The 21874-nt window shown below is 40.5% G+C and overlaps 1 protein-coding gene across 2 annotated transcripts in view; it reads right to left on the reverse strand.

Annotated features, from left to right (window-relative positions):
- Window positions 1-21874, reverse strand: part of LOC111158484 (tetratricopeptide repeat domain 27) — a 176648-nt gene that overhangs the window by 49812 nt on the left and 104962 nt on the right. For both annotated transcript variants that reach the window (XM_022520527.1, XM_022520528.1), the window contains exon 13: window positions 5921-6148. In XM_022520527.1, the coding sequence (XP_022376235.1) occupies window positions 5921-6148 (228 nt within the window). The remainder of the gene's footprint in view (window positions 1-5920; window positions 6149-21874) is intronic.

Below are 21874 nucleotides of genomic sequence, written 5' to 3' on the forward strand. Positions count from 1 at the left end.
CAAGGTAGATGCCCACTCCAATGGCTTTTTATGCAACAATTAATAATACTTCATTTAGAAATGAAAAACCTTGAGACAAACGCTAAACAGGATGGGTTACCAGGATAACAACCATAAAGTGGCCATTTATGTTTAATGAACACTCAAACCCATGGCTTTCTTCATGCTCTCCTCCCTGGGAAGTCAGTTCCCCTTCTGAACATCGACCCACCTTCCACCATTTGGGGCACACTTGAGCTAACTCCTGCCCCATCTCCAGCTGGGCCTTCCCTGACCCCATCAGTCCTTGGCGACACCCCCGCCTCCTCTCCACTCTAGCTGTTCTGCCTACATGTGTCTCTGGATGTAATCACTACAGTAATATCATATAACCTTACAGAGGTGGGTGACCAGCTCAGTGAGGAGGAGAGTTCAGGAAAATAAATGGGGGGTAGAGGGTACATGTACTGGGGAGGGGCTGACAAAAGAAAAGGAATACGGTGTTGGTACCGAGAAAAAATAATAAGCTGTATTTTCTTTTTCAGAGCTACACATACTGGTTTGATATCTGAGCAATTTCCTTGTTTTCACTTCTTACCTAAGAGTAGGGGATATTGGTGGGGGGGAGCCTGGGTGGCTCAGTGGGTTAAGCCTCTGCCTTTAGCTCAGGTCATGATCTTGGGGTCCTGGGATCGAGCCCTGCATTGGGCTCTCTGCTCGGCGGGGAGCTTGCTTCCCCCTCTCTCTCTGCCTGCCTCTGCCTACTTGTGATCTCTCTCTCTCTCTGTCAAATAAATAAATAAAATCTTTTAAAAAAGAAAAAAGAGTAGGGGACAATGGGAATAATAAGGAGACACAAGGATTTCTGTTTTAATCCTGGTCCTGTGACTGCAGATCATGCTTGGGGGGGATGGCTATCACTTCCTCCCACTGTGTTCTTCAGCTTCCAAGAGCCCACACACTCAAGTCTGAAGACGAATCTCAGTCGTTTCAGAAGTCGCTTGGGAAAATGAAACAGGTAGGTATGAGTGAACAACGGCCGGCAATCTCAAAGCACAAATGGAAATGGTACACACGTCTTCTGGTTCTCTAACAAATGTACTGAAGACAGAGCATTTGGTTTTGCAAACCCTCCCTGATATAAAACCAAACACTCCTATTTTTATACCAATGTGGTTTCAGAAAATCACTGCAATGCAGAAAAGCCATTCAAGCATCACTGTCATTTCGCCTCAAGTTTGTTATTAAACCTGTTTGGAAATGGCTGAAAGAAGAGAATATATTTCTTTAAATTCCTTCTTCTCTTAAATTCCGTTCTATTTTCCTTCTGTCCCAGGACTTAATGGAGACAACGGCATGTTGGAGCGTTCCTTCTCCAGAGATAGTTCAAACTTGGATCCCAGGTTCTAAAGTCTATGGAGTCCAAGTTTGCATCCTGTAGTAGTTCTGTACAACTGGAGCATTACACGCCTGCATACTCCGGCACGGCTCACAGCCTGCCTCAATTGGATCCATATGACAAACTACAAAATATCCTCGCATAACATCTGTTTGTGTTGTGACGCTGCTTTGAGCAACTGTCATTTCTTTGTCTTGCTAAGTAATTAATTCAAAATTATATAATGAGACCATCAAGGCCTGTCAAGTCCTCCCTCGCAGATTCCCTCATACCCATCCCGTTTTCCTCTTGACCCTGCCACACTGATAACCGTCACGCTAGGCTAGGGCTGGCCTCCCAAACCTGTCCACATCCAGTTATCTCACACAGCCTCAGTGTTGCCAGGACAATAAGCCTAAATTACCTCCATGCAAACCACATTCCTTCATTCAAAATAAAGCCAAACACATAGCAGCCCTTCAGTAGCTCCCAATCTGCCAAATAAAAAGCCAAAGAATTTAGCCTCACATTTAAGACCTTTTATAATCTGGCTCCAATCCAGATTTCCCACTGGAACTCCCTATTCCCTTTTACTCTCCAAAACTAGCCTATTCACTAACTCCTCTGTTCTCCCCCAACACACACACACACACCCCCCTTATCTTCCTGTTTCCAGGGTTTTGCTCATACTGTCCACCTACCTGGATGCCCTCAACCACTGCCCTCCTCTTGGCCTATTCAAGTACTGTCCTCCAAAGCCAGATGCAACATCCTATCTTCACTATCTACCGTCCTATCTCTACTACCTCTTTGACCTCTATGTAACTAGGGCTTTACAAGTAACTCACTTGCTATTTCTTTGATGCCTTGTACTCTTGGCTAGTTTTGCTCATGTTTGCTTCACTAGACTGTACTAGAGGGTATAAGTGAGTCTCTCTGGTGATCTGCTGCTACTGTTTCATCCTCTGACTCGGAACTATGTGCACAGAAGACAATTAGTATCTATATTAGATTGAAGAAATGGTTAAAGATATTATGCATTTGCTCACTCAACAAATAATTATTGAATCCCAAAACGTGTCTACGGCCATACCACCCTGAACGCGCCCGATCTCGTCTGAATCCCAAAACGTGCTAGGCACTGTTACAGGCACCAGGAAAATATAAACGAGCCATACAAATTAAAAACTTTTGCCTTCATAGGATTTACATTCTCAGGAAGGAGAATTTTTTTTTTTTTTTTTTTCAAAGTAAGCTGTAAAAGTGTTAGAAAGTGCTAAGTGCTCTAGAGAAAAATCAGGAAAAGAAAGAGTATAAGGCAGGGTGGAAAGTGGGCTGTGATTTTACATAGAATTAATTGTGGAAGGCCCTTATGAACAAGTAAGATTTGAGCAACAACTTGAATGAGACAAGAGTGAGGTATGTAGATATCTGGAAGAAAGTTCTAGACAGCGGGAGAGCAAGTGCTAAAACCCTGAGGCAGGAACTCGCCTAGAATATTCAGGGAAGAACAAAGAGGCTAATGTGGGGTAAAGGGTGGTGGGCGGTGGATACGAGGAGTTAGGCTGGAAGAAGCCCTGCCAGCCTTTCAGGGAGTTGGGCTGATAACGCTAGGGAATGGAGCAGAGGAATGACAAATCTGACTCACATTTGAAAGGATCCACTTGGATGGTCATTGAGAATAGGCAGATGGGAATAGGACAGAGGCAGAAAGACCAGTCAGGGTAATTTAGGATGGGGATGACCTTGGGAACAAAAGTCTTGAGGAGGGGTAGAACAGCATCTCAGACACGAGATGTTAAGTTGGAGTGACACATGGAGAGACTGAGGGAGCAGTTAGACAAAGGGATCTAGAGTTCAGGAGAGAAAATGGGGCTGAAACCCACGTTGGGGAGTTATCAGTGTACAGACAGTATCAAAACTATGGGAGCAGATGAAATCCAGGGAGCGACTGTAGACAGAGATAAAGTCCAAGCACTAAACACAGTAACCTGTCAAGACTGAGAAGGAGGAGCCTGTGAGGCAGGAGAAAAACAACGAAACCGTGAATGCATCTGTTGGGAAGAGACTGTGTGCTTGAGACAGTAATCCATGTTTGTGAGGAACATGACATTGACTTAACTTAGATTACAGAGGCTAAGGGAGGGAGTTTATTTTCTCACTCCTTAGGGCAGCCGTGGTTGGGCAAATTTTAGGCAGGGGTGCTAAGATAAACAAGGATAGGATACAATTTTCCTGAAAGTAAAAATAAAATTTTGACAACACAATATTGAGTTCTGTTTTCTACGAGGCACCCCCCCAAAAAAGAAAAAAGCCTAGCCATAATCACATGAGAACAGGGTTTGTCAATCTTGGCACTACCGACATTTGAGCATTTGAAGCCAGATAATTCCTTATCTTGGGGGGCTCTCCTGTGCATTATGGGATGTGTAGCAGCACCCTGGACTCCAACCACTAGATGGCAGTAGTAGACCCCTTCACCTCCCCGTCAGAAAGTGCCAAATGCCCCTGCAGGGCCAAATCCGCCCCACCTGACAACCACAAAGTTAGAGCAAGAGGTCCATGAAAAGCCAAATCTCAGTATACTTGAAACATCCTAACTGCTGAATGCATCTGTTAATTTCTGCTGATCATCTAATTCTGCTGATAATCTCTTCCCCAGACTTCTTAACAACCGGCTGATTTGGGAGGTTCTCACTGTATTCATTACCCAGAGTGAAGAAAGCAAGCAAGTAGCTCAAAAATGTACTTCTAATTTTTTTTCAATATAAAAGATATGCCCCAAATCTACCCAGTTCAAAAATGATCATCTCTGCCCATGCTTGTTCATGGCAGCACTATTCATAAGAGCCAAGAAGCAGAAGCAACCCAGTGGTCAACCACAAACAGATAAACAAAAGGTGGTATATCCATCACAGTGGAAATTCTGACACGCTACAACATCGGCATTATGCTGGGGAATTTGCTAGTCACAAAGGGACAGATACTGTTATGAGACTACTCATCTGAGGTACATACAGTAGTCAAATGCAGAGAGACAGGAAGTAGGATGGCTGCCAGGGACTAAGGAAAGGGGAGAATAGGGAGCTACCATTCAGTGGGTACAAAATTTTAGTTCTGCAGGATAAAAAAAAAGGTGTAGATGGGGCGCCTGGGTGGCTCAGTGGATTAAGGCCTCTGCCTTCGGCTCAGGTCATGATCCCAGCGTCCTGGGATCGAGCCCCGCATCGGGCTCTCTGCTCGGCAGGGAGCCTGCTTCCTCCTCTCTCTCTCTCTGCCTGCCTCTCTGCCTACTTGTGATCTCTGTCAAATAAAATCTTAAAAAAAAAAAAAAAGTGTAGAGATGGCAGGTAGTGATGGTTGCACAACAATGGGAATGCACTTAATGCTGTGGAACGGTACACTGAGACATGGTGAAGATGATAAATTTTATGTTATTTGCTTTCTACCACAATTTCAAAAAAAAAAAAAAAAAAAAAAAAAGCACACAAGCTCTGCGGTCAGACTGTCTTAAGTTCAAATACTAACAAAATGCCCAACAAGGTATCTGGGTCACAGTAAGCTCCTCAGTAAACAGGAGGAGCTGATTACAAAGTAGTATTTTCACCAGAATTCTACCAAGTCAGTGTGCATGTCTGTCAGGACCCACGGTTGACAGTAATTTGTGCATTTGATTGGTGAAATAGGAAAACAGTTATAAAGAAAGCATGGTTTAAAAAACAATGATCAGGGGCGCCTGGGTGGCTCAGTGGGTTAAAGCCTCTGCCTTCGGCTCAGGTCATGATCCCAGAGTCCTGGGTTCAAGCCCCACATCGGGCTCTCTGCTCAGCAGGGAGCCTGCTTCCTCCTTCTCTCTCTTTGCCTGCCTCTCTGCCTACTTGTGATCTCCGTCTGTCAAATAAATAAAATCTTTAAAAAAAAAAAACAATAATCATTTCTGACAATAAAATCATTTTACCAACTGAATATCATTAAGCACAAAGTAAGGTTAATTTCTTCCCCCTCAAAACTCCCCCCCTCCTGTGGATCTGTCTTGTCACTTATTTTAAAGATCCAGACTCTTTTTGTACTATTTTTTCAAACCTCAAAAATTTTTTAAACATTTAAAAATGTGTATATATATAGACTTTTTCTTAAATGATCAATAATCCATTCTAGATGTTACCCTGTTTATATGAGTTTTGCTTCCATTATTGATTTCCACAATCCCCTGCCCAGTCCTACAGGGACTGTAATTCAGACTCCCATCCATTTCATCCTAACATATCTGCTGGAAACAGAACCTAACTTTCATAGCTGCATGTGTATTAAGGACAGTTAAAGGAAAGAAATAACAAAATAAAACAGATAAGTCAATAACAGAAACACAACAGAAAGCATCTAAAAGAAAATCAATGTTTTCGCTGACGAGCAAGAAACAGTGATCAGCAGAGGCTCCCTTCTCAGCTTGCAAAGCGAAGCTCACCAGGTAGGAGGGCAGGAAAGAGGTACTGATTCAGTCAGAAACCAAAGCAAAGAAATCCTAAGTGCCCAGAGCAGATGGGGCTTTCCTAACCGTCTCACCTGCATGGGGTTGATCTTCACCGAGCGCTCAAAGCACTCCACACATTCTCTGAACATCTTGTTCCGCAGATGAAGGAGGCCTTTGGAGCGCTGGGCCCGAGCGCTGCGGTGGCGGGACAGCTCCCAGGCCCGGTCGTAGCAAGATTGGTCTCGAAGGACATCTCCGAGCAAGCAGTATAAACTCGGTGTTTCTTTTTTCTCCAGCTCTTGCCTAAGGATTTCTTCTGCCTAGAAATAATGAAGAAATAACTGAATTGCTTAGAGTGACAAATGACTTTTTTTTTTTTTTTTTGTAGCACATATACATCTTTATCCCACAGGATCCAAATGTTTCTTTTCAAAGTTTGAGATAACCCACTTACTTCCTATATCTGAGACTCAGGCAGAATAAGAGAAAACAACTACGGTACAGGTGAAAGAGAGGAACAAGAAGAGGCGAATGCTGCTTTACTGGCATCTGGAATTCTCCAGAATCCGTCAGGAAAGAAAGGCACCAAGGAGAGGTGAGAGCAGCCTCTTGAATTCACCCCTACCCAATAGCAATGAAAAATAGGTTTTTCCTTTTTTATGTTATTTATTGTTTGTTTGCTTTGTTTCTCCTTTCTTAAAATGGCATGCTCAGGGAGGCAGGGATTGCTGAAACATTTATAAAAGAAGGAGGGGGTTACAACGTCATAGTCACTGCTTTTTCTCAAAGATAAAACTTGTCATCATGAGGTCTGCTTCCAGACAGTCCACTCACTTTAGGAATTAAAGACCATCCTCAGTATATGGCAAAAGCTTGGGTATGACTCACAAAGGTCCACCTCATCAGCTGAACTAATTCTGGACTTGTTACCCCTACTACTCCACTCCTCCCTACCCCTTTACCCCTTGTTTCTGATCAGTTTCAACAGTATGCTAGCAGCTCTGCTTTCCATCCTCACACACAAACACCTTCCCATAAGCAGCAGTGGGGTCACCAAAGATGCCAAGACAGCACGGACGCAACGGATGTAGACAGCCAGGAAGCCATCCTATTGTAGTTAACAAGATACTTTATAGACTCCGTAATTTACGTAGCTGGCGTTCGTAAAGTCCATACAGTTGATTTGCCTTAGGCTGCATACCGCTAGAATTCTTAAGCAGTCCAATTTTTGCAAAATCTTTTTAAAAGGTGGTTGCATATTGCACTGTATGTTAACTAAAACTTAAATAATAAAAAAAAGGTGGTTGTATTTCTCAAAGGATCGCTGGATGCTAGCTCCTCTGCACTTCTGCAGGAGTTACGGGTTATGTAGGCTTTTTAGCCTAGTCTGAAAATGGAACCAGAATTTATTAAACAGTTTCCAAGCAAAAAGAGTTCTAAATCCCAAATAGCCAAAATACCCATGACATTTTCAAATAACATCCATGTAATTCCTCTATAACAGATGACACAATAGCTATTACTGTATTTAACCATAATTCTGTAAGGTCATCTAAATGTCCAACACATGTATATCTACATACACACCTACAGTATCCAACCGAATTATGTGTACCAGACTGCAGCCATGGTAGGATTTTTGCTGAAATGATCTCATAGTGTAGTTGAAGGCATTTCTCCTGGTGATATGGCATTGAAAACTGATACCCACACCCTCCCAGAAATTCTGAAGGCTACGCCTGCAGAAAATAGATTTTTGTGACTAGCTATCTGATCTAGTTGGATTTGAAGACATGAGGAGCCAGCGATCATGAGTGGGTGTAACATTGGTAGTCCATGATATCCAGGGACGAAAGAATTTCTTAAATTATCACCTGTGGGAACTCAGAATAAAGCACCAACCTAATGTAAGGCTTCTGTGAATTATGTGATAGGATCCTGAGGCTACCAGATTGTGAGGTGAGCTAGCTGCTTCTAAGGTCACTGAACAGCTCAACAAAGAAAACAATGTTCAGTATTTTAAATCCTCAAGGTCAGAAAACCAAGGAATGTCTATGATTCCTAAAGGAACTTCTTTTCCCTTGTACCTGCCAACTTAGTACAGCCAAAACTCTGATGGAGACATTGCTCCTGCGTGACTGCTGACTGGCAATACAGGACAAAGTCAGTTTCACTAGATCTGTGTGCAAGTTAAGGCATCTGGCTGGGTTAATTGATTGTTTTAGTCATTCATTTTTCTCCCTCTACTGCCTTTTAGCTATAAAAGGCATTTGGTTATTTTTCGTTGATTGCTCTGGTGCTAATCATGCACGTCTTCAATTTGTCAAAGTTCATTTAGAGTTAACATTGTATCACCTCACCTTTTTCATGTCACAAGTGGCCCAGTCAAGCCCTTCCTAAATTTCTGTTCCACAGAAACAATGAAAGAGAAGTGATTCCTGTTGTTTTCAGCCACTAAGTTTTGATGTGGTTCGCAGCAATAGTAACTGCAGTGATTGTTTAAAACAGGAAGGTTACTCTAGTACTACTCCCTTCATCTTGGTCAGGAGCAGAGGCCATGGATCATGAAAGAGAAAGACCTAAGAATTTAACTAAGGACATTGGGGATGAGTCAGATAATAGAAATCTCCAAACCCTACAGAGCTTCCAATACCAGTGAGGCAGTCCTCCCCTATCTGTTAAGACTCGTGCTACTTTGCTTAAAGACAACAGAATGACTTACTGCACCTCAGGGAGATACCCTGCGACAGAATGCCAATTCCCTTCATATCTTCCCCTTCCATTCCTTACTGTCTCCATACATGTAAGTAGACTTATACACAAAGAGAACCACAAGATTTTATTATTTTCTATAGGGGAAAATCTTGGGCCATGGGGAAAAAGAGATTCTAAGGGGGATAGATCATAGATAAATTGTGGATCATGATTATAAACAATTAAGGTTCTCATCAGAAATTTCTGATTCACAGGACTAACTCAAGCAGCTGACGATGATTCTAAATTATTTGCTCGACTGCCGGACTAAAACCTGGACTCGAATGTGGCCAAAACTAAGCTGAGATGCCGGAAATTCCTTGGTGTGATGTGGAGGAAAGAATCCAACAATTTAGGAAGAAAAGGCTGTTGTCAGTTTATTATTTACAACCTTTTCACCCATCCCAATGTCCTCCAAGAGGGCCCAGGGGATACTCCTTTCATCTTGGCTTTGAGAAATACATTGTATACGGAGTATAAGCATTTTTGAAAAGTGCTTTATAGATGCCCTGTGTAAGCTGGGGGGAAAAACTTGAAGATCCCTCAGTTGAAATGAGCTTCCTGAGCTCAGTGGGGAATATCAGAATTCAAGGTAACAGACAGCTGATAGCACTTAACCCCTGGAAGCAAGGTGAGTGTAGTTGCTTGCAACAGTCACAGCCAGAGTAATAACAGTGCAACAAGAAGGGACCTTAGGTGGTGGCTGACTGACCAAGAAGCCTTAGGACCAAATTATATGTACAGCCAACTAAGTCCAAACTTGATCTATATAACATTAAAAAAAAAACCCTAGGTTTGGACACCAGACATCTGACCCAAGTCACCATTTTTTTTTTCTAATTTTATTTTTTATAAACATATAATATATTTTTATCCCCAGGGGTACAGGTCTGTGAATCGCCAGGTTTACACACTTCACAGCACTCACCATAGCACATACCCTCCCCAATGTCCATAATCCCACCCCCCCCACCCCCCCTCCCCCCAAGTCACCATTTTAAAACACTGTTTCTCACCCAATTGGGAGCGAAATCCTTGAGGGATTTCAGAGTCAGAGCCTCTTTAAAAAATTAAGGAAGGAAAGAAGAAGGAAGGGAGGAAGGAAGGAAGGAAGGAAGGGAGGGAGGAAAGGAGGGGCGGGCCAATACTGATGAAGAAGGACCCCACTGTAATGTAACTATCATATAAACTAATTCTTCTCTTGTCATGCCCAAAGACATAAACTTTAACATTTGCCAGGTAATTCTTTCCTGAGGCAGAAGAAATACCTGTCTTATCAGGATTGGTAAGTTCTTAGTTAATGCTATTCCTCTGGGACCCAGAATATCACCATGATGAGTCAGTGGGTTTATGGGAGTCAGTAGATCCCATGGTAGGCCTAGTAAATCATATGTACCGCTATGTCAACTTGCTTCAGATGGAAACTATGATTCCCCAAATCCCTTTCCCTTCAGACTTTGCATTACAGTTGGTCAGTGGGGAATTTGCTGGGGATCTGAAAGGCAGAAGTAAAGCAACAGCCTTTACTCTTGGAAGGTGGTTGTGGTTAATTATGGTGTCACACAAGATGCAAAAGATGCCCCTCGGATTCCAGCTTGTCCTTTGCTCTATGTATCCAGCTTATGCTTCTGATTGTGGACCCTGCCAACCAAAAGCAGTCCCAGGACCACCATCAGACATTTCACTGGGGACCCACAGGACTGGCAGCTACGTACAGACAACAGTTTTCCACAAATCTCTCCACAAGTTCCTCTTTCATGCTTCCATTTCAACGGCTGGAAGGCCTCAGCTTCTCCGATTCCCTGGTGAGTTCTGACTTAGCCACTATGCCAGTGCTTCGTGTGGTCTGGGAAATGATTTCTTTCCCTGATAACTTCTCCTCCCTCTTCCAGAGCTTCAGTTCTCCCACTCTCCCCATGTCTGCATAAGATCTAATTCCTTTAATATGCCCCTTGATGACATCCCAAAACTACTCAAAGTGGCTCTGCTTCCATCAACAAAACCTGAATGGTACAATTTTTTTTTTCATTTTTGCCTTTTACACTCCTTATGTGTCCTCCCATTTGATAATGATTTACATATTGGTTTTTAATCCAATATGCATTAAATGTATTATCTCAATCCCTATAGTTAGTCTGAGAGGTAGACATTAATATGCCCATTTTTAATACAAAGAAATAGAAGCTTATATTATATATATACATATATATATATATATATATATATATATATATGTATATATATAGCTGGTCAGCTGGTCATTCCAAAACCAAGAGATACTAAGTTGAAAAATGGGACCTTAATTTCAGGTTCCGTACTTTTCCTATATTCCACGGGTGGGTATCAGCAAAAATGGTGGTCTAAGAACCTCTGAAAATTCCCTACTCCATAAAAGCAACAAGAAGACTGGCAAAGAGTATTAGAATTAACTTTTTTGGTAACCCTGGAATTGATCATTGATAACCCTGGAAATCAACCAAAAACTTGAAATAATCCAGACAAAGTTTATTCTACCCCTCCCCCTAAAAAATGCTGATATCTTGGTAAGATTACCAAGTTTGTGTGATTTTAACTTGCACCATTCCTATTCCATTTTCTCCAACTCTGCAGTAGCCTTGAACCAACAGCAGGCAATTGTGGTGATTGGTGGCCTGGCAGCCACCAGAGGGAAAAGAGTGGGATTAGAGCTCTTCTGAAGTCTCATTTCCAAAGAACTGTCATTATCCGACCTGGCTGGTGGTTGCCTAGAAGAATCCACTTGCAAGGTTGTCTATGACTGAGTTTATCCAGTGATAAACCTCTGAGTTCATCCAGTGAAAAGCCTTTGTCTAAAATAATTACAACTGGTTAATTTTGTAGCTGTCTCAAGTGGTAAATAGAATGTGGGACAAACAACAGGCTAACCAAAAAACTTAAAAACGAAAAAGGAAGTAAGGAGTACCTAAGGGCTTTGAAAGGCTCCAACATATTCATGGGAATCCAGAAGGCATGTGTAGGGTGCTGCACATGTTCAGGATAAGACCCGAGAAAGCCATAAGCTCTCACCTCAGGCTGACTCAGAGGCTTCGCACCAGAAGTCAGTGAAAGCTAGGACAGGGCTGCTGATTGCCTGCCTCAGTGTTAGAAGCATGCTCCAACACACACATACACACACACACACACAGCCCATCAGCAAAGACTGGGAGACCTGTTGATTCTGGCATTCAAGGAATATTCTGTCCAATCGTTAGCTGCCCATTAAGCAAACCAACCTGAGACTTCAGTGGCTGCACAGGACAAAGAACATAGATTTTACAGAGTTAGTCAAGAAATATCACTAAACAAACAAACAAAAATCACAAACAGCAATAACAAACTGATTTCCAGAGTTGTCACATTATATTATTTAAAATGTCCAATTTTCAACAACAATTTATAAAAATATGCAAAGAAGCAAGAAAGTATGGCCATAACATAAGAAAAAAAGCAATTAATAGAAACTCACTGAGGATTCCCAGATGATGGGCTTAATAGGCACTTAAAACATACTATCTTAAATGATCCCTCTGATCCCTCTTACAAGGACTAAAAAAATAACACAAACACACACACACAAAGTAGTGACACCTGCCTGGCTCAGTAAGTAGAGCAGGCAACTCTTGACCTTGGGGTTGTGAGTTCAATTTAAAACTAAAATCTTAAAATAAAATTAAAAAAAAAAAAGTAAAAATGACAAGGGAATTAAAATGGCACAGTAAAAAAAATACCCATTTAACCAAGAAGAAGGCAGTAATAGGGAAAGAGAAAAGACATAAGACATATAGAAAATAACAAAATGACTATATACATCCTACATTACATTATCAGTAAATAAATTAAATGTAAAAGGATTAAATACAACAATCAAAGGCAGGAATTGGCAGAAAGGATAAAAAAATGATCTAACCAAATGCTTTCTACAAGAGACACACTTTAGATTCAGACACACAAAAGGGATGAAAAGGAAGGAAGGAAGGAAGAAAGGAAAGAAGGAAGTGGGAAGTCAAGTACGCAGGAACCAAAAGAGAGCTGGAGTGGCTAAATTAATAGACAAAATTCACCTTAAGACTCAAATTGTTAATAGGACAAAGAAAGTATATTTTAATGATAAACATTTAATCCATCCAGAAGACAAAATTATAAGTAGACATTCACCTAACCATGAGACCCAAATCACATGAAGCAAAAATTGACTTCTCTAAAGGGAGACATACACAATTCATCAATAATATTTGAAGACTTGACTTTCCAACCTTGGATAACAGACGTTACAGTTATATAGAAGATAGAAATAGAAGACTTGAACAATGTTATAAACCAACTAAGCCCAAAAGACATCTAAAGAACATTCCATCCAACAGCAGCAGAACACTCTCCAGTATATTCTACATATTAGGCTGTAGACAAGACTCAGTGAATTTGAAAGGACTGAAGTCATACTTAGTATCTTCTCCAACTATGATGGGATGAAATTAGAAATCAATAATAAAAGGAAATTTAGGATGGGTGTCGAAGAGGACACGACTGAGATAAGCACTGGGTATTACACTGAACTAATAAATCATTGAACACTACCTCAAAAACTAATTATGTACTATAAGGCTAACTGAGCATAAAAAAAGAAGAAATTTAGTAAGTTTACAAATTCATGGAAATTAAATAACACAGTCCTAAATAACCAATAGGTCAAAAAAGAAATCACTGGGAAATTAAAAACATTGAGATAAATGAAAACATAATCTGACAAAACTTACAGGATGCAGTGAAAACAGTGTTTAGAGGGAAATTAGAGCTGTAAATACCTATTTTGAAAAAGAAAAAAGATAGCAAAGCAATCATCTAATCTTTCATCATAAGAAACTAGGAAAAAAAAAGTAAACGCAACCCAAAGAAGCTGAAGGAAGAAAATAAGAAAGATTAGTATAAATAAAGAAATACACCAGAAGTTGGTTCTTTGAACTGAAATTACTAAAATCAGAAATGAAAGATGAGAAATTACTACCAACCTTATAGAAATAAAATGGATTATAAGGAAGTACTATGTTCCACAGGTATCCAATACAAAAAACAGGATCCAGGGTTCAGAACATCAGGTCATACCCTTTAAACACCTGCATGACCTAAAACTACCATTCTACAAATACTTATTCTACTTCTAAATGCACTGTAATATAGACTGTAAAGATCATGTTGTATGTCCAAAGACATACAACACAGACCTAGTGCTGGCAACCTTGCAAAGACAAATATACAAGTGAAAGATTAAATAATAATCATGAAAACCTTCACATTTGAAAATGCTAAGTTACTGAGGATTTCAAGTACTTCCTTCACCAACTCGTTATCTATCTAAACTCTTACAAAAATGAGGAACACAGAGAGTGAGTGGTATGCAACATCTTGTTACCAAACAATATCAATTCTGGGTATAATATTCACTGGAACATGGGTCTCAAGGGCCAAAATGGGGTAGCTTCCTGAAGAAATTAAGAAACACAAGAGCAGCTTCCTGGGCATGATGGCAGAGGAGTACGGGACTGAAATGATATCAGGTCGCAGGAATTCAGCTAGATAGTTATCGAACCATTCTGAACACCTACAAACTCAACAAGAGATCAAAGAGAGGAAGAACATTAATTCCAGTAACAGAAAATCGACTACTTTCTGAAAGGAAGGATGTAGGGAGAAGTGAATCCGAAGCAACGGGAAGATAGACCACAGGGGGAGAGGCTGGCTCCTGGCAAGCAGCAGAACAATGGAGCACAAAATCCCAACTTTTAGAAGTCAGCTCCACGGAGGGACATTACTCCAGAGGCAAAGCGGGGGTGGAGTCCTCACGGGGACAGTGTGGTCTCAGGTCCTGCGGGGTCACAGAAGGATTGGGGGTGTCTGAGTGTAGCAGAGCTTGCAGGTATCAGAGCAGGGAAGCCGGCTACAGAGACAGAGCCAAAGAGCAAGCTCTCAGCTTGGGGTTACCTTAAACTGTGATCCAAGGCACAGTCGGTCCACTGCTCTTTGAGCAGAGACCCTACAAGTGGCAGATCTGGGGAGACCCCCCTGGAAGAGCAGAGTGGCAGATCAGCTGGGTTTGGAGACTCCAAACGGGCCTGTGTGCCAGAGACATAAACGCTCGGTCACAGGCTGGGTGAGCTCGGAGCGCAGCCGGAGACCAGGGAGATGGACGTGATTGAGCACTTTTCTCCAAGGGCGTACCGGGGAGGGGGGCCCCCCCGAGCTCTCGGCTCCTCCAGGCTGGAGACTGGGAGGCTTTCATTTGTATTCGAGTCTTCCAGAGTTCTAAGGAAAGAGTTCTGGGAACAAAAAGGTCCTGAGAGCTAACTTGAGCAGATTACTTAGCCAGCCCCTGGCAAGGGCAGCGCAATTCCACCTCAGGCAAAGACATCTGAGAATCACGACAACAGGCCCCTCCCCTAGAAGATCAGCAAGAACATTCAGCCAAGACCAAATTCACTGATCAAGGAGAACAGTGGAATTCCAGAGGAGGGTAAAGCAAAGCATGGAATTCATGGCTTTCTCCCCATGATCCTTTAGTCTTGCAAAGTTAAATTAAATTTTTTTAATTTTATTTTTTTCTTATTCTAATTTTTTAAACTTTTCCTCTTTCCTCTTTTAACATTTTTGTAACTAGTTTATCTTAACAATACTTTTCTTAAAAAAAAAATCTTTTTAAACCTTCATGATTATAGTCATATTTTATCCTTCATTGTATTTAACCTTATTTTTTTGTATACATATAGTTTTTTTCCTTAAAAATTTTGGGAGACAGTTTCTCCTAATAGATCAAAATATACCCTAAATCTAGCACACAGCTTTGTTCTAGTCTCCAGCCTGAGCACATTCTCGCCCACTTTTGTTTTTCTTCTTTCTTTTTCTAAACAACTTATTAATTCTTTTTTTAGAATTTTAAATTTTCATCTTTACAGTCATATTCCATCCCTTCAGTGTGTTTACCCTTATTTTTGTATATATATAAGTTTTTCTTTCTTTAAAATTTTGGGAGGTAGTTTCTTCTAAGAGACCAAAATATACCCAAAATCAAGTAGGTGGCTCTGTTCTACTCACAAGTCATATACATATAATTATGTATTATTATGTTATATTATATTATATTATATTATTACATATATATTATATATATAATATATATATGGGTTTTTTTTATTTTGTACCCCCCCTTTTTCTCCCCCCAGTTTGGGGTCTCTTCTGATTTGGTTAGCATACATTGTTCTGGGGTCTTTGCCACCCTTTTAGTATTTTACTCTCTCGTTCATATATTCTTATCTGGATAAAATGACAAGGCAGAAAAACTCACCACAAAATAAAGAACAAGAGGCAGTACTGAAGGCTAGGGACCTAATCAATACAGACATTGGTAATATGTCAGATCTAGAGTTCAGAATGACGATTCTCAAGGTGCTAGCTGGGCTCGAAAAAGATACGGAGGATATTAGAGAAACTCTGTCTGGAGAAATAAAATCCCTTTCTGGAGAAATAAAAGAACTAAAATCTAACCAAGCTAAAATCAAAAAAGGAATTAATGAAGTGCAATCAAGAATGGAGGCTCTTACTACTAGGATAAATGTGGCAGAAGAGAGAATGAGTGATATAGAAGACCAAATGACAGGGAATAAAAAAGCTACGCAAAAAAGAGACAACTACTGGACCACGAGGGGAGAATTCGAGAGGTAAGTGATACCATAAGATGAAATGATATTAGAATAATTGGGATTCCAGAAGAAGAAGAAAGAGAGAGAGGGGCAAAACGTATATTAGTACAAATTATAATAGAGAATTCCCCTAATATGGCAAAGGGAACAAGCATCGAAAGCCAGGAGGCACAGAAAAACCCCCTCCAAATCAATAAAAATAGGTCCATACCCTGTCATCTAATAGTAAAACTTACTAGTCTAAGTGACAAAGAGAAAATCCTGAAAGCAGCTCGGGACAAGAAGTCTGTAACATACAATGGTAGAAATATTAGATTGGCAGCAGACCTATCCACAGAGACCTGGCAGGCCAGAAAGAATTGGCATGATATATTCAGAGCACTAAATGAGAAAAATATGCAGCCAAGAATACTATATCCAGCTAGGTTAACACTGAAAATAGAAGGTGAAGGAGAGATAAAAAGCTTCCAAGACAAACAAAAATTAAAAATTTGCAAACTCCAAACCAGCCCTACAGGAAATACTGAAAGGGGTCCTCTAAGCAAAGAGAGAGCATAAAAGTAGTAGACCAGACAGGAACAGAGACAAATACAGTAACACTCACCTTACAGACAATACGATGGCACTAAATTCCTATCTTTCAATAGTTACCCTGAGTGTAAATGGGCTAAATGCCTCAATCCAAAGTCACAGGATATCAGAATGGATAAAAACACAAAACCCATCAATATGCTATCTACAAGAAACTCATTTTAGAGGCACAGACACCTCCAGATTTAAAGTGAAGGGGCAGAAAACAATTTACCATGCTAATGGACATCAAAACGAAGCTGGGGTGGCAATCCTTATATCAGATCAATTAGATTTTAAGCCAAAGACTATAATAAGAGATGAAAAAGGACACTATATCATGCTCAAAGGGTCTGTCCCACAAGAAGATCTAACAATTTTAAATATCTATGCCCCTAACATAGGAGCAGCCAACTATATAAACCAATTAATAACAAAATGAAAGAAACACGTCAATAATAATACAATAATAGTAGGGGACTTTAACACCCCCCTCACTGAAACGGACAGATCATCCAAGCAAAAGATCAACAAGGAAATAAAGGCCTTAAATGACACACTGGACCAGATGGACATCACAGATATATTCACATCATTCCATCCCAAAGCAACAGAAAAACACATTCTTCTCTAGTGCACATGGAACATTCTCCAGAATAGATCACATCCTGGGTCACAAATCAGGTCTCAACGGTACCAAACGGTACCAAAAGATTGGGATCATCCTACTAAAGAAAAAAATGGGTCAACCAGGAAATTAAAGAAGAACAGAAAAAATTCATGGAATCAAATGAAAATGAAAACACAACTGTTCAAAATCTGTGGGACACAGCAAAGGCAGTTCTGAGAGGGAAGTATATAGTCATACAAGCCTTTCTCAAGAAACAAAAAAGGTCTCAAGTACACAACCTAACCCTATACCTAAAGGAGCTGGAGAAAGAACAGCAACGAAAGCCTAAACCCAGCAGGAGAAGAGAAATAAAGATCAGAGCACAAATCAATGAAATAGAAACCAAAAGAACAATAGAACAAATCAACGAAACTAGAAGCTGGTTCTTTGAAAGAATTAATAAGATTGATAAACCCCTGGGCAGACTTATCAAAAAGAGAAAGGACCAAATAAATAAAATCATGAATGATAGAGGAGAAATCACAACCAACACCAAAGAAATATAAACAATTATAAAAACATATTAAGAGCAACTATATGCCAGCAAATTTGACAATCTGGAAGAAATGGATGTATTCCTAGAGACATGTAAACTACCAAAACTGAACCAGGAAGAAACAGAAAAACCAAACAGACCCATAACCAGTAAGGAGATTGAAGCAGTCATCAAAAATCGCCCAACAAACAGGAACCCAGGGCCAGACGGCTTCCCAGAGGAGTTCTACCAAACATTTAAAGAAGAATTAATACCTGTTCTCCTGAAACTGTTCCAAAAAGTAGAAATGGAAGGAAAACTTCCAAACTCATTTTATGAGGCCAGCATTACCTTAATCCCAAAACCAGACAAAGTCCCCATCAGAAAAGAGAATTACAGATCAATATCCTTGATGAACACAGATGTGAAAATTCTCCTCAAAATACATTAAAAGTATTATTCCCCATGACCAAGTGGGATTTATTCCAGGGCTGCAAGGTTGGTTCAACATCTGCAAATCAAACAATGATTATTAATAATTATTAATACATAAATAAAAGAAAGAACAAGAACTATATGATACTCTCAATAGATGCTGAAAAAGCATTTGACAAAGTACAGCAGCCTTTCTTGATCAAAACTCTTCAAAGTGTAGGGATAGAGGGTACCTTTCTCAATATCGTCAAAACCATCTATGAAGAACCCACAGCAAATATCACTCTTAAGGATAAAAAACTGAGAGCTTTTCCACTAATATCAGGAACATGGCAGGGATGTCCACTACCACCACTGCTATTCAACATAGTAGTAGAAGTCCTGTCTTCATCAATCAGACAACAAAAAGAAATTAAAGGCATCCGAATCGGCAAAGAAGAAGTCAAACCCTCACTCTTTGCAGATGATACGATAATTTATGTGGAAAACCCAAGACTCCACTCCAAAACTACTAGAACTTGTACAGGGATTTGGTAAAGTGTCAGTATATAAAATCAATGCATAGAAATCAGTTGCATTTCTATACACCAACAATGAGACAGAAGAAAGAGAAATTAAGGAGTCGATCCCATTTACAATTGCACCCAAAACCGTAAGATACCTAGGAATAAACCTAACCAAAGAGGCAAAGAACCTATACTCAGAAAACTATAAAGTACTCATGAAAGAAATTGAGGAAGACACAAAGAAATGGAAAAATGTTCCATGCTCATGGATTGGAAGAATAAATATTGTGAAAATGTCTATGCTACCTAAAGCAATCTACACATTTAATGCAATCCCTATCTAAATACCATCAATTTTTTTCTCAAAGAAATGGAACAAAGAATCCTAAAATTTATATGGAACAAGAAAAGACCCCGAATAGCCAGCAGAATGTTGAAAAAGAAAGCCAAAATTGGTGGCATCACAATTCCAGACTTTAAGCTCTATGACAAAGCTGTCGTCATCAAGACAGTATGGTTCTGGCACAAAAACAGACACATAGATCAATGGAACAGAATAGAGAACCCAGAAATAAATCTTCAACTCTATAGTCAACTAATCTTCGACAATGCAGGAAAGGATGTCCAATGGAAAAAAGACAATCTCTTCAATAAATGGTTTGGGAAAATTGGACAGCCACATGCAGAAAAATGAAACTGGACCATTTCCTTATACCACACACAAAAATAGACTCAAAAGGGATGAAAGACCTCAATGTGAGACAGGAATCCATCAAAATCCTTGAGGAGAACACAGGCAGCAACCTCTTCGACCTCAGCTGCAGCAACTTCTTCCTAGAAACATCACCCAAGGCAAGGGAAACAAGGGCAAAAAGGAACTATTGGGACTTCATCAAGATCAAAAGCTTTTGCACATCAAAGGAAACAGTCAACAAAACCAAAAGACAAGGAAAGAATGGGAGAAGATATTCACAAATGACATATCAGATAAAGGGCTAGTATCCAAAATCTATAAAGAACTTATCAAACTCAACACCCAAAGAACAAATAATCCAATCAAGAAATGGGCAGAGGACATGAACAGACACTTCTGCAAAGCAGACATCCAGGTGGCCAACAGACACATGAAAAAATGCTCAACATCACTCGGCATCAGGAAAATACAAATCAAAACCACAGTGAGATACACCTCACACCATTCAGAATGGCTAAAATTAACAAGTCAGGAAACAACAGATGTTGGAGAGGATAAGGAGAAAGAGGAACCCTCCTACACTCTTGGTGGGAATGCAAACTGGTGCAGCCACTCTGGAAAACAGAATGGAGGTTTCTCAAAAAGTTGAATATAGAGCTACCCTACAACCCAGTAATTGCACTACTGGGTATTTACCCTAAAGATACAAATGTAGTGATCCAAAGGGGCATGTGCACCTGAATGTTTATAGCAGCAATGTCCACAATAGCCAAACTATGGAAAGAACCTAGATGTTCATCAACAGATGAATGGATAAAGAAGATGTGGTGTATATATACACAATGGAATACTATGCAGCCATCAAAAGAAATGAAATCTTTCCATTTGCAACAATGTGGTTGGAACTAGAGGGTATTATGCTGAACGAACAAGTCAATCAGAGAAAGACAATTATCATATGATCTCTCTGATATGAGGAATTTGAGAGGCAGAGTGGGGGGTCGTTGGGGGGCAGGGAAGGAAAAAATGAAACAAGATGGGATCAGGAGGGAGACAAACCATAAAAGACTCAATTTCACCAAACAAACTGAGGGTTGCCCGGGGGAGAGGGGTACGGAGAGGGTAGCTGGGTTATCAACATTGGGAAGGGTATGTACTACAGAGAGAGCTGTGAAGTGTGTAAGCCTGACAATTCACAGACCTGTACCCATGGGGCAAATAATACAGTATATGTTAATACAAATAATTAAAAAAAAAAAAAAAGAAAGAAAGAAATGCAAGAGCAGTAATCTTGCTTGGTCTGAACCAGCCTTTTATTTCCTCAAATTCCTATCCCACATTTTTTATAAGTGAGTTCTTTCTCCTTGAGATCTTATACCTCTTCATCCTGCCAACAGAATGATCTTTCCCAAGGGCAAAGCTTGTAGGCAATATATTTCCTTTCTTCAGTTAGTCACCCTGCATTCCTCAGTCTTCTTCCTCAGCCTCTCCAAAATGCTCTATATGCTCCTCCTCCCTCCACTTAGCCACTCAATTTACATAATTTATTATCAAATAAAAAACTATAAAAGATATGCCCAGTGAACATAAATAAAGCACAAGGGCTTATAACATCCCTTGTGCAATATCAGAATGTGGGTGGCCAGAAATCTTCACAGAATGCAAAAGGTTTGGTATTCCTGGCTATGGGCTGCTACTTCCCTATGGGAAAATAGAGATGCACGTTTTTATAGACTACAAGAAATTTGTCATCTAAAGATCTATTAAAAAGGATAAAATGGGGTGCCTGAATGACTCAGTCAGTTAAGCGTCTGACTCTTGATTTCTGCTCAGGTCTTGATCTCAGGGTTGTGAGTTCAGGCCCCATGCTAGAGCCTACTTAAAAAGGGGGGGGGGCACTTGGGTGGCTCAGTGGGTTAAGCATCTGCCTTTGGCTCAGGTCACAATCTCAGGGTCCTGGGATTGAGCCCTACATTGGGCTCTCTGCTCAGTGGGGAGCCTGCTTCCCCCTTCTCTCTCTTCCTACCTGTGATCTCTCTCTGTGTCAAATAAGTAAATAAAGTCTTTAAAAAAAAAAAAAAAAAGGAGGGTTGCCTGGGTGGCTCAGTGGGTTAAAGCCTCTACTTTCGGCTCAGGTCATGATCTTGGGGTGCTGGGATTGAGCCCCGCATTGGGCTCTGTGCTTGGCGGGGAGCCTGCTTCCCCCTCTCTCTCTGCCTGCCTCTCTGCCTACTTG

This window comes from Enhydra lutris, unplaced genomic scaffold, assembly GCF_002288905.1.
Source record: "Enhydra lutris kenyoni isolate GAN:26980312 unplaced genomic scaffold, ASM228890v2 scaffoldscaffold59, whole genome shotgun sequence".
Lineage (NCBI taxonomy): Eukaryota > Metazoa > Chordata > Mammalia > Carnivora > Mustelidae > Enhydra > Enhydra lutris.